A 13,960-nucleotide genomic window follows, 5' to 3' on the forward strand; every position below is an offset into this window, starting at 1 on the left:
TGCAGCAGAGTTAGTCTTAGAAAACCTGGCACAGCAGAGGGCTGTAATCCCACCAGGTAATGGCAAGCAAACTGATTTGTGCCGAATCTCTCACAGATCACCTCTGTGAGCTGTTCAGCTAGCACACTGAGGATGCAAAATCTCCTTCAAGGGACTGGATTGAAAATGAAATCCTGTGGATCAACCTGCCATAGCAGAGGAGACCATATTACAACCTCATTTAGTTCCATCCCCCTCAAAAAGGCACTGTGAAGCCAAAGCTTACACCAGTGCAACTGGTATGAGCTCTTCTATACTAATTAAACTGCTTTTATTCTGATTTTGCTGACCTAACTGACAGAGACACATCCACAAACTGAAACAGTCAAACCAGCAAAGCTCACAGGTACTTTCACCACAGAGAGGGGGATTCCTCTTTGAAAATCTCCACAGGGATAGGGAACTGAAGCAAGAGAGAAGAAGAGAAAGCAAGTAACTTCAAAATGTTTCGGTTAGTTTAGACTTCAGTCAGCTTGGCAAGCTCTTTCAGGAGGTTTGAACACAACAGAACCTGAGTAACTAGCCTTAACTCAGCTTCAGGCCTTCCACGCCTCTGATCCCAATTTTCACAAGACCTTTATCAAATATTAGCCCTGGCTACTCCATCCAGATGAAAGATATCCTCAGTTGCCTTGTCTCCTCTGGTAGTAAGGGCAGTGTTATGGCCTGTCTAAACTAATAGCTGACAGCTCCTAGAGGTATTTACTTAGTTGAAGATGTAGCTTCAGATGTGTCCCAACTACTTTGGGTTGTAAAACATGATGGACCTGAGACACAGTGTCATATTCTTAGATACGCTCCGCTTCCCCTGCCAGTTCTAGTAAATACTTTCTCCTAAGAGTAAGAAAAATATTTGCCCCAAGGTGAAGCAAGATGCTGCTCTTAAGGAACTAGATTTTATTATGTACCAGCTGAGATTCAGCCACCTGTAGGAAGCAAAACCAGCATCTTTCTTCTTTGAAAGTAGTAGAAGGAAAGAAATACCACATCTGAAACATAACAGTGGAAAAAAACCCTGCTTGAAGGTGCAGGAGTGGACAGTAGCACATGTGGGTTACTCCAAAGCATTCTGGGTGGACCAAAAAAAAGTTTCATTTTCACTAGTTAAAAAAAGCACAGTGAAATTACTCTTGAGGCCAAAGGGATTTAACCTGAGTCCATCTGTTATTTGAGTGAATTGGAGAGCAACCTAGGATATGGAAAAGTCTCCTTGCCCTATAGGAGTTGCAGAGGACACAAAAGAGTGGCTCATCTTACGCCACTTCCTTTCCTCCCACAGACTGCACCTGCACATCGAGAGCAAATTGAAACCAGCCTATTCTAAGCTATGGTCTCCTTTATTTTGAGGGACTCAAAGCAAGAGCAGGGCTGAGACAGCATAACCAACACAGAAACTTGTTTCTCAGCATGATTTTCCCCTCTCTGGTGGCCAAGTCCTGGTTAGTACCTTCAGGATGGCAAAGCTAGCCGAAAGTAGGGCATGCCCATTAAGCTTCCAATCCTCCTTACACAGCCATGACAGTTTGCACATGTCTTTCTCCTTTGGGTTTTAGCCAGAGTCCAGCCCTTTTGGGCATCATAACACAGCTGAATGGTTTAGCTCCTTTTGTTTCAGCTGACAAACACCCTAGCCCTCCCCCATCAGCAACAATACAACTGGAGCTGGGATTTGTGTGTCCTCTGAGCAAGGATACAGGCTTTGTGCCTTGCTGAGCTGTCTTTGCAAGGACTGCCAACACTCACAGCTGATTAAGCCTGCAGTGCTGCTTTCTGCTTTTCCTGCTCACAGACAGATGTCAGAAACAAGCTAACCGAAACAGTGCACACAGCTAGAGCTCTGCACCTAGGAACATTAAAGCAGACTATTAGGGATTAGATAAATTAAACCAGAGGGGAGCTTAACACATTCTCTCTAGGCTTAATTTCTGGGTAAGAAACGTCCCAGCATTTCCGAAAGCACTGTATTCTGGCAGGTGGCTCAACTCAATGAACAGAAAGGGCTGTATTTGAAAAGCTTTTGCCACCACCACATGGTTGAAGCCACGAGTGCAGCAAGACAACTAAGTGGGAGTTGGAGCTACGAGAAAGGACCAGCCTGCCAGGGCAAGCATTTGCAGGGTTTAGAGCCCATGTCACATGGCTAATAAAGAGCATACAACTATTACATATCACTTGTTTTATTAAATTAGAACTCTCAAACCTCAATGACTTGCAGTAAGCACAAGGCACAACTTACAGCTGGTCAGAACCTGTTAGTAAAGGGATTATACACAGCATATGCCAAACCAGCTGAGACAACCTATTTTCTGTGTGCTGCTGTGGTCCTGGCTGCTGGGTTTCACCTCTGGTCAGCCCCAGAGGCTGCACTACTGGGGCTCTCTTTGGGCTTGACAGGTGGAGTCTTTTTTTTTTGAGGATTTAAATGAAAGCTAAAGTGCTAGATTGTTTATCTTTAGTCCCTTCCTTCCCAATTAGGGACAGACATGGAAATAGTGAGTCCTTTGCTGGGCAGATGCTCACACAGCTGGATCATTAATTGGCAAGTGCAGTCTACCTAGAAGCTGCAGGCCAGCCTTCCTTCCCCATTCTTCTCTTGGTGGACAGACAAAACCTGGCAGCAAGATTTCACATTAGACTAAGGTGCTGCATTTCAATTGAAAGAAGGAGCCTGCTGCCTCTTCTCTGGTGCTTTGGAGACAGTAGCCTGTTCTTCTAATATTCTCTCAGAAAAACATGTAGCTCCTGGCCACTGGCCAAGTGGAAAAAACTCAAACTTGATCATGAAATGGGATTCAGATGTAATAATGGATCAGAATCCCCAATTCAAACTACCTTCCCTATCTGTTATCCATGGAATAGGAATCAAACTTTTATTGAGAGGTAAGCAACTAGGAACAGTTCTGGATGAGTGGTCATGACAAGTCACTCAAAAAAAGCTTCCCAATGTGATTCCAACTGCAGCAGCTTGAATGCCTGACGTGAAAAAAAACCTGATGAATGTGTGTGAAGTATCACAATGAGAAGCTAATCATCATCAGACTTCCTCATCAGCGAGACAAAGGACAAGGCAGAAACTCCCGGTATGTGACCAGCACAGATCGCTAACATTCGCACAAGTCGTTGAGCAGTAGCAGCTCGAACGCCTTCCAACTGGAAACAAAATGGAGACATTATTTAATCAATACAAAAGAAGAAAAGCAACGGTAAGCTTTGATAAAAGAAAGAACCAGAGCAGGCATCAAGTGGCTACCTGCAGAAAACCCCAAACAGGCCCGTTTACTTCCCTAACGTTAAGGAAGGTACAGTGTTGCCAGGTAGAAGTGCTGAAGGGCTTGCCAAAGGCACAGATTCTACCTGCTGGTAGGGAAACAGTCTGTGAGCATGCAGAGACAAGTACACAGAAAAGTGAAGTGTGCTGCTGCTGAATGCCAAACTCTCCCTCCAGCTTTTTAGACCATGCAGGTAATTGGAAAGAGTGGCATATCAGATGGCAAAATCGTCAGAGAAGCCACAAAGTTTGGCTGACACAAAACATTACATGGGCAAGGGGGTCACATGGCAAATAACAGCTCAGGGGCTCCCAGGAAGAGAAAATGCAGCAAGGAACAAGTGTACCAATGCTTTGCATATCAAAGAAGGTTTTTGTTAGCTTAGGCTTGGCTTCGTGAAGTTTTGAAGTTGCACAGGAAGGACCAGATTACTAGAAGACTCATTTCAAGGACAGCCAGACTCCTGTACCTCTACTGTTCTTGTAGACAGTCTGGTCTCTGACACTTATGAAGGCCAGCAGCATATGTATTTATTGTTACATGTATTTATTGCTAATATAATGTTTCTAACAATCCAGTTTCTAACAATCACAGAGCAGTGGAATTCAGAAATCCCATGAGATGTCAAATAAGCACCTTACCTCCAGCTCACAGAATAGCACAGGGCTGCAGTAGGTTTCTCCTAATTTACAGACAGCATTCGTCTCAATGCTGCAAGCATTCACCCTGCCAACTAAAAAAAACATTTTCCCACATTACAAGCCTCATAATCAGCAAAGAAAAGTTTTAGGAAATTCCACATCCACAGAACAATCCAGAGCTGAGGATTGGATTGAGCTAATTTTGAGAGCATAATAGAAGGTAAGGCAACAGTGAGCAGTGCAAACAGAATGGTACAAGATTTGAAATGGAATTAGCACAGAAGTCTTTCATAATACTAACAGCAGGAATAGTACCACATCATTCTTCTTGTAACATTAACACTCTGCATAAGGGATCAGCACACCATCAGCTTCCACTCACTCACAAAAAAGTCCTCCTGACTCATTTGGTATCACAGAGTGGTCTGGTCTCCACGGAATTCACTTCAGCAAGAGAGCCATAATACAAGACAATGCTAAGACTGCTCTACTTCAGAATTAGGCCTCCTGACCCCCAAACTCCAGGGACCTATATTCCAACACTGAGCAGTACAGTCTGGCCCCTCCAGTTCCTCAGAGCTGAAGCAGAGAGGGTGCACAGGAAAGCACAGGGAGACAGTAAGATTAGAGGCACAACACGGCCTCAGTACACAGCAGGGATTCTAGTCTTGTATTAAGACTATACTTGATAGTTTTGTAGCTCATCCATTTAGATTCACTTTATTACCACAGTATCATATGCTTCTCACTGCTCATTAGGATTATCATTAAGACAGATCTGCAAGAGCAGATAGAACAGACTTCTGGAGTGCCACACACACACACAAAAAAAAAAACCAAAACAGTAACACAAATAATATTCAGGGATTAGGGACAGAGAAGAGAGGTCTGACTGACAACAATAAAAAGGAAAGAGCAAATGAGCATGAGAGAACCGTGTTTTATCTAGGAAAATAATAACAAAGGCAGAGGAGTTCAGAAATAATTTAAACAAAGTTGCAACAAAGCCACTGGTTTCCTTTAGTTTGTTTCAAGTTAAGTCAGTGCCCTGTTTTAAGAAAACCAACAGAGCTGTGCTGCTTGAAGAGGAGGAAGAGGTGCCATACGTACCCCCAGTGACAAGAAAGCACACTTTCCCCAGGAAGAAGCGGGCATCCACATGAGCCAGGGAAGTTTCAACATTCTTCAAGCTGTCAGAAAAGTACAGGCAATCCAGTTGGACAGGGAGGTTAAATCAGTGCAGCATAAGGATAACAGGAATAATTTTCAGAAGCACAATTAGAAAAACAATGATGTTAACATCTGCTGATTTGTGAGCTCACAAAGTTCTGCTTTATGCTAAAAGATGACATCAGAGACCTCTGTAATACCCACAGCTGTTTAATAACCCATAACATATCCTTTCTACTCAAGACTCAACAGTTAGAGTTAGTTTGAACAGTGTCCTCCATGATTTACAGACACTAAGCATCTGAATTCATTAATATCCAATGAAACTTCAGCACCACTTTGGCTCTTTCAGGAAGCGCTTGCCCACACATTTCTGCAGCACCATCTGTGCTCTAAGTATGCAGCTGGGCCTGTCATTTTTGGTAAATGAGAGCCCAGGATCATCAGTCACAAGTTAAGTAAGCAATAAAATGCTGACTTCTGTGCCATAGCAAGTCTTTACTTGTGGCTTGGGGAAACAAGTATCATTTCTACAAAGTTGAGCACAAGATGATAGAAAAAGGGATCAATCCCTGCAGACCTTTCTCTTTTGCCTAGAGATATCCATAGTGCTGATCCCACTTGACCAGGAGTGTCAGTGAACTGAGGACACAGACACAGCCACTTGCTTGTTGTTGGGAGGCACTGCCCAGTGCACATCAGACTTCTGCATATTATAGAAGTTCACAGCACCACCAGCACCTCCATCCAATTCTACAGACAGCATCTTTCCAAAGCTCAGTTTGTACTGTCACACATCCAGATCCAGAAATAAATTCTGCCTTCTCTGCTATGGCAACTTAATGCACAACAGGCATGTTATTGGACAGAGCAGTTCAGTCCTAATCCACTGCTGGAGGCCAGAAAGCCACTGTATACATTACTGAGTTCTTCCACCACAGCAAATCTTGGGTTTGAAACCCACTATTCAGCAATTCCAATACAGTAAAAATGCAGATTTAGCCACCAAAACAAGAAAGAATATTAGTCCCCCCTCTCATCTTTTTGCCCTTCTCTTACCTGTACTTGCTCTTGATGTCAATCATAAACACAACCAGATCTATCCTGGGTCGAAGATGATCCCTCTCTGAAGGTAAGGGGAGGGATGTAGCAAGGTGACTGCAAGATAACAAATTTGCCAGTGTAACCAACTAGCTTGGCAAGACAGTACCCACTCACCCATAATCACACAACCTCTGCAGTTCACCCTGTAGCAAGTTACCAGGAAGCCTGCTAATTACTGAATCCGTGGGCACTGAAGAGGCACTGTGATTATTTAAGTGGTACTCTCATATCTTAGGCCCACTCACAGTTGCTGACAGGCACAATGGTAATTGCTAGACAAGGCTGGTTATAATGGGACGCTTATTAGAGCATAACAAGACTCACAGAAACATTTTCTCCATGCAGATCTCTATGGCAAGTCATTTTGTTTAATTGTTACAAAGAATCCTTTCTAACAAAGCAAACCTCAATTCTTTACTGGAATATTTTGCTGCCAGGTTTCAGTTAAAATGCATCAATGTTTTTCTGTCACATCCCAGAGATACTGCGCATATGCTCACACAGGAGAGGCAATATTTCCAGGTACAGAAGAACCTTAAACCACAGATTTGTCATAGAGCAGCTTTATAGATGAAGTTATAACTCAAAAAGAGCTTCTATTATATCATTACCCTCCCTTTTAACCCTTTTGCTATGTCAGAAGCTACTAGGTTAGTTCAGGCATCCTTCAATGCAGTACTACAACTGCTAATTAGAGCTAATAAGTGTGGGGATTTTTGCATCTCTGCCCACTAAAAAAGCCAACCAACCAACAACAACAAAAAACAAACAAGCATACCAACCAACCAAAAACTCTACCAAAAAAAGGTTTCAGCAGTACATAACTGGATCTTCCACAGAGAAGAACATTATCAGCACTGCGTTTTTGGAAGATCACCTTAATTTAAACTGGGCAAACAAACATCCCAGAAGTTCAGTCACTCTCACAACCCACTTCCTCTCTGGAAGCCAACGGAGAAACATTGATTCTGGTCTTCTTCGGGAACATTACTTCTAGCAATTCAGTCTCAAGGACTTTAAAGTTTTCTACAGCAGCCACAGACCATGGCACACATTCCCTTCTATTAATCCTACCTAGTTTGTAATTTTGTTTGCTAGTCTCCAAATAAAGGAGTTTTGTTTCTTCTATTTATGGGAGATATGATTTAACAAAAACATTCTGAAACTAACACAAGAGATGAGCAAAGTGAGCTTGAAAGACACACTGCTTATTAATTGAAACACAAAGCAGATTATTAATTTAAGGTGAAATTTAGGGAGACTCTTTGATGAAAGTATCAGATCTCCTTGGGGGAAAAGATAAAAGTGACCCAGAAAAGCACTGCATTGTTTGGAATTCTGTTATATTTAAACCAACATGACTAGATGATGACAGCAGCCTCCAGATATGCACTGCAGAAGCCTTTTCTCCCCCACCCAGCAATAAGAGACACAAAGAACCCAAGCCCTGTAACTCTTCACCCAACAGCTGTACCTCACACGTAGAGCTGTCAGATTAGATACTGTATTTGTTTGTAATGTTTACAATCCCAAAGCAACTCAGTGGGGGAAGAACCCCACTGGCTTTGCTTTCCTAGCAATATTTACACAGGGCTGTACCTTGCTCTGTAGCACGAGCACACGATTCTATGCCTTTGGGTAGTTACCCAGCTGTAGTACCAGCAGCCATCTAGTTATGGCACTCCACAGCTCAGCAGAGGCTGCAGGTTTCACAAAGAAAATGGGGTAATTCGTTTACTATTAGTTAGCACAAACATCCAAGATGCCACAATCAGAGCACTACAGTCACTCTAATTAGCCAGCAGAACATTAGCCTGGACTGCTTTTACTGCATAGCCATGGATTACAGCAGAGAAATAACACAAACACCTTCTGAAGAGCTGACTAAATTCATTTGGTCTTGGTAAAAGAGCTGTCAAGGACATTTTATCGTAAAAAGTTAGTTAATCAAGCTTTTAAGACAGGACATGTCATGCGGCTAAAGCTGAAATTTCAAGTGCATGTTAATAGCTTGAGGAGGAAACGCACATGTGTGCATACAAACCAGAAAACAGCTACAAAGAGCATCCAAAGCAATGGACATCTTTCAGAAACGCTTGTTCTCCTGCAAGTACTTGCAAGCGTTGTACCTGTCCCATTTTGTCCCAGGATGTTTAATTTCTGTCTCTCAGGCAGGGGAAAAAAATGTGTTGCTCTCACACCTTTCCAATTTGGTAATTAAACATCTGTGCAACATGCAAAAGGCAAGGGTATGTGCACTGTGAACCTGAACGTGGGAAATGCTTTCCCCCGCCCCCCTTTCCGTTTCCAACCATGCCCAAAGTGCCTGCCCTGAGGACAGAGGGGTCTGCCCGCCGCAGATGCGCTCACATCTGGGCACTGGTGCTCTCTAGCGTTCGCAAGAGCGAAGTCTCTCTCTGAACCGTGCGCTCTACAGCTCCGACTCCTGCCACGGGGACGGAACCCACGCTTTTAACCAATTTCGGTGCATCGGGAATCTGAAGCGGAAGCTTTCCGTGAATTCGCGTCACAGCCGCTGGTTTGCGCCTCTTGGACCAGGTGACAGCGGGTCCCGTAGGGACCCGGAGCCGCAGGCGGCGCGTCCCGCTCGCCAGCACTCACATGCTGATGTTGAAGTCCTTCTTCTCCTGCAGGATCGCCTCCGCCAGCTGCCGCTGCAGCGCCTCGTCCGAGCCCACGAGCTGCGGGCACAGCGAGAGCACACTGCACACCGGGCCCGGACAGCCAACCCCCGCGCGGGGCCGGGCCGGGCCGGGCCGGGCCGGGCCCGACACAGCGGGGCCACGGGACGGGCGGGCGCCCACAGCGGGGCCGCGCCGGGGAAAGGGAAGGACAAGGGACGGCGGGGCCACCGCCGGGCCTACCAGGAGGACTCCGGAGTTGAGCTTCGGCAGTTTGTCGAAGGGCCGCAGCACCGCCATACCCGCGGGAGACAGCGCTACCCGCCCGCCGGCCCGCCGGAATTCGAACGGCGGCCGCGCTCCGCCTTGCGCCGACGTCGAGCGGCGGGGAGGGGCGGGGCCTGCAGGGCGAGGCGGGGCCTGCAGGGCGGGGCGGGGCCTGCAGGGCGGGGCGGGGCCTGCAGGACGGGGCGGGGCCTGCAGGGCGGGGCGGGCGCGGTTACCGGCGGGCGGCAGGGGGCGCTGCGGGGCTGGCGGCGATCGCCTCACGGGCTGTCCTGGCTGGGCAGGGACACGCGGGGATCGTCTCGTCCCGCTCCTGGCCCTGCACTGGGGTCACACCACGGGCCCCAGGAGCCCCAGCGGTCACAGCATGTGCCTGACAGCGTCGTTCGAATGCTTCTTGAACTCTGTCAGGCTGGACGCTGTGACCACTTCCCTGGGAGCCTGTTGCTGTGCACGACCACCACTTTTTCTATATCCAACCTAAATCTCCCCTGACACTGCTTCAGGCCATTGTCCTGGGTCTTTGCATTGGTTGCCAGAGACCCAGTGCCTGCCCATGCACTTTCCCTCATGAGGAGGTTGTGGACTGCAGTGATGCAGGGGTACAGCGTGGGGCCCCTTTGAGCACCACAGGGTCTGACAGACCACCATAAAACCCTGCGAAGCAGCACTGTTCCTGTGGCATCCAGATATCCCAGGGATCAGCTGGGCCTGAGGCACCCACAGGCAATACTGGAGGGATGCTGAGGGGAGGACACTGGCCTTGCCTTGGCGGTGCAGGGGGATCATGAACAGCCTTTAGCTTCTGAGAAGCAGAGCCCTTATTTCCAGGGCTGTGCTGCTCCCTGGCCCTTGGCATGAGCTGTTGCCCCTTTGTTCACTCAAGACTGAAAAAAAAAAAAAAAACAAACCACAGCAGAGGCTTCCATAAAATTCCACTGCCTCCTTACATTGCAATTTATAATGTGAACTAATACATGGAATCATAGAATCGTTAGATTGAGAAGACTTCTAAGATCATCAAGTCCAACCATTAACCCAACCCTGTCATGTTCAAAACAGCCATGTACCCACGTGACACAGCTTTTCAAACACTTCAGGGATGGTAACTCCAACACACACTTGGGCATCTTGTTCCACTTCCTGACACCAACAGTGCAGTAATGTTTCCTAAAATCCAGTGGAAACCACCCCTGGAGCAACTTCTCCTACTGCTTGTTACCTGGGAACAGAGACCAACCCTCACCTGGCTACAGCCTCCCTTCAGGGAGCTGTAGAGGGCAATAAGGCCTCCCCTGAGCCTCGTTTTTTCCAGGCTGAACAACCCCAGCTCCCTCAGCTGCTCCTCATAACACTTGTGCTCTGGACACTTCATCAGCTCCTTCTCTGCCCTTCTCTGGACATGCTCCAGCACCCCAATGTCTTTCTTGTAGTGAGGGCCCCAAAACTGAATACAGGATTTGAACTGTGGCCTCAGCAGTACCAAGTATGAGGGAAAAATGTTAACATAGTTAATACACTTCCATACCATAAAGACTGCTTGATAACATAGCTAGGGAAGGGAATTTCCCTAACGCTGTGTGGCAGTAGCAACTGGCTTTACACACTGAATTATTCTGTGTGAGGTTTTGCAGCAGCTCCAGCAGGCTTGACCTCCATCCTGCCTCTTCCTGAGTGCCTTCCCCCTCACCCCCCAGTCTGGTCAGCCTCTCCCCAGCCCAGTGCTCCCCTGTCTGTGATACAGGCAGGAAGGGGCCTGGGCAGAAGCACTGCAGTAACAGAGATAGGCTCAGTTTTTCTCATTCTGAGGTCAGAGAAGTACATCACACTGCAACAGAGGATGACATGCAGTTGTAAAACCTCAGAGGTCCAGTGTACCTCAGTGGCCTGTGGTCCACCTTGCTGCATCTCCTGATCTCTGCCTCAACCCTGAGTTTGGCTCCACCTTGGTGTGGAAGGAGGTCCAGAACCCATCCTGCTGCCTGCTGGTGCTGGCTCTCCCTGCCCTCTCAACCAGGGTACCTCCAAATGGCAGGAGATGTACCAGGGGAGAAAGAAGGTTGCAGGAGAATGAAGACACATCTGCCACTCTGCAACAGTCTGGAGAGGGGAGGCAAAGGGGAGAGAGACAGGGTTAATGAAAGCTGACGTCACATGGCCACTGTGGTGTTTTTGATCTTGACAAAGGCAGACGGTTTCCCTCATTGCCAGCATGAGACAAATTACAGGTGAAGCAGAAGAGATTACAAGATATTTCTGGCTGTTTTTGAGTTTGGTGGGGGGAAGGGAGGACAAATTCAGGGCAGACGTGTCCTAAAGATGGGAGACAAGCAGATGAAAGGCTGGGGGGATGTAGGGAGCAAATCAAACAATGTTCCTTTTGGGCTGCTGAAGGTGTGGAAATATGGTAAAAGCTCTGGCACCCACCTAAAAGGTGTTTGTCATCTTTCTGCCCCCTGTTACCTATTCTCTGGCCCCAGTGAAGGACCTGGGTGGCTCTAGGGTCTGGTCAGGGACATGCTTGCTGTGCCCTGCTGCTGCAGGTTTCCATCTTTTCACCGTGCTGGTGTCTGTTGATATTCAGCAGATCCAGATGAGCTACCACTCATCCCACAGTTAGAAAATTATTTTTCATGATAAAAGATATTTCATGGTAAGGAAGTGGAGACTGGTCTGGCACTGTGCCTGCAGCTCTTGCCTAGGTCTGTAGGTTGGCAAGGAGAGGAGGGGAGAGGGATGAGATGTGGCTGGTGTTGGAAGCCAGGGTGTATTTTTCATATCCCTGAGTAACTGTGTCAGGTTGTTTCACCTCTTGCTGCCCCATTTCCAGTTGCAAAGTGGGAGTAATGAGTTGATCTCTGCTTCTGAGTGGTGCAGGAGAGCACAGATGGGTGTCAGTACACTGGCCCAGAGTGTAAGCAGAAGGGACAAGAGCAGAGCATGATATGGAAGGAGAGAGCTCCTGAATTTACTCTGTGGGCCATTGAACATTGCTCTGGTAGCACAAACCATTCCACAAATGGGTAGAAGTGTATTGCAGTCAACATGAAGATGTTCTGACGCTGCCCAAAAACCACAATTGACATAATCAAGTCTTGGCCTGGCCATCATGAGTGCTCCCTTGGAATGGGGCAGCTGCTCGTGCAGCAGGACTGCACCAGCCAGTACAAAAAATGTTTAAAAGCACACCTCATCCTCATGCATCCATGGCCAATTTGCTGTATGATTCATCCAGTGGCTGCATCTCAACATATTTTCTCTCTGATTTCTCTCTTGGTTCTCTCTGAGCAGCCAGAGGAGCAAAGGAGACGGGCTTTGGAGACGGTCCTAGAGAGGAGCACTGACCCCAGCATGGTCCCAGCTGTCTCAGTGACAGCTCCCAGCTCCTGACAGCCCATTCAGGAGGAGCTCCATGAGATGTCACCCTCTCATGCATTACTGGCTCCAGGCTGACTTCTCACTGTCCCTCCTGGGAAGCCTGCAAAATAGAGCTCATGTGTATTTGATTGCACTTGTTTTCTCACTATTAGACAAAAATTATATCATTTGCAGCAAGTGCAGATTATTAGAGAAATTAATGACATTTTCACATATGTTGCTGGCAACTTCTGCTTCCTTTGGCAAAGGCTCTTCACAGCTATATTTAGACCCAAAGTAAGTCAGCTTTTTTCATTCTGCTGTTTAATTTAACTCACTATACACATTTCCTTCATTTTTGATCAGCTCAGCAAAGCTTCTCTAATGTTGGTTTTTTTTTTTTTTTGGTTTTTTTTTTAAGTTGCAGTAGCACCAGAAGATGGGTTAGTCTGCTTTCCCACCAGACTATCCCCAACTGATGCCCCGCCATGCATCCTGTGTGCCTTCTGCATCCTGTAGCAGCTCCCTCATCTCCTGCAGCTGAGCAGGGAAGCATTTCTGTGACCCTTGCTGAAGTTTTGTCCTCTACTGCAGGCCTTGGGGAAGGCAAGTTTGATAAACTCCATCTTCTCCCATGCTTCTACCTACATTGGGAGAGTAATATTGGGAGATGGGTGTTGCTTTAAAGACATCGACCTGGGTCTGGTCATCTCAGAAGATGCTGATAAAAGGCACTAAAGAACTTTCTTTGTTAAGAAAGACTGAAATAACACTTAACCCGGCCTGGGATTAAGCTGAGCTCAGAACATTGTTTGTGCTGTGATTTATGGACGTGCTACAAGCAGGAAGTATGTGCCTGAGGTTGCCTGACCATCTCCTTTTTTTCCAGCCAAGGCTTATGTCTATGGTTTTGAGATGGGTTTCATGATTTCTGCTCTGGCTGGGTGGCCCTCTCACATCAAACCTGATCCCACATTTGCCTTCATCATGCAGGTGAATTTGTGGTTACCCAGAGATATGGAGGGAGTCAGAGGCTTGGTGATAGGCAGGTGTCCTGGGATGAATGGCTTTGAGGGGCTCAGTGTGTGCACAGACACTCAGAAGCTTCTTGATAGCCAGGTGAAGGGGACTGGAAGGCCCCAAGGCAGCAGGCAGAATGATATGCACAAGCTTATGCTGGGAGGACCTGAGTGGCACACAGCAGCCTTATCTGAGGTGGAAGCTGAACTGCAGCTGAAGTGTTTCCACGCAGATTGAGCTGCACTGGCACATCAATGCCTGGAGCTGTCTCGCAGCTTTAGCTCTTGCTGGAAACCAAAGGCTGTGACAGCACCTGAGAGCCCAGTCACAGGCAGCAAGCAGCTGCATCAGAGGCACGGGGTCTTCAAGCGTGTCCCAGCTCCAGCAGCACAAAGCCCCGTGGGTTTTTCTTGCTGTGTCCAAGGGTGCTTCA

At 47.1% G+C, this 13,960-nt stretch overlaps 1 protein-coding gene across 1 annotated transcript; it reads right to left on the reverse strand.

Annotated features, from left to right (window-relative positions):
• Positions 1-2,200: 2,200 nt before the first annotated feature.
• On the reverse strand, positions 2,201-9,207 carry CENPM (centromere protein M). Its single transcript, XM_066550239.1, has 6 exons — positions 9,109-9,207; positions 8,846-8,925; positions 6,179-6,277; positions 5,060-5,139; positions 3,950-4,041; positions 2,201-3,189 (listed from the first exon to the last, which is right to left on the reverse strand). The coding sequence occupies exons 1-6, from the start codon at positions 9,163-9,165 to the stop codon at positions 3,064-3,066; spliced, it is 534 nt and encodes a 177-aa protein (XP_066406336.1). The 5' UTR covers positions 9,166-9,207; the 3' UTR covers positions 2,201-3,063.
• Between the last annotated feature and the right edge of the window lie 4,753 nt (positions 9,208-13,960).

Source organism: Molothrus aeneus, chromosome 5 (assembly GCF_037042795.1).
Source record: "Molothrus aeneus isolate 106 chromosome 5, BPBGC_Maene_1.0, whole genome shotgun sequence".
Classification (NCBI taxonomy): Eukaryota; Metazoa; Chordata; class Aves; order Passeriformes; family Icteridae; genus Molothrus; species Molothrus aeneus.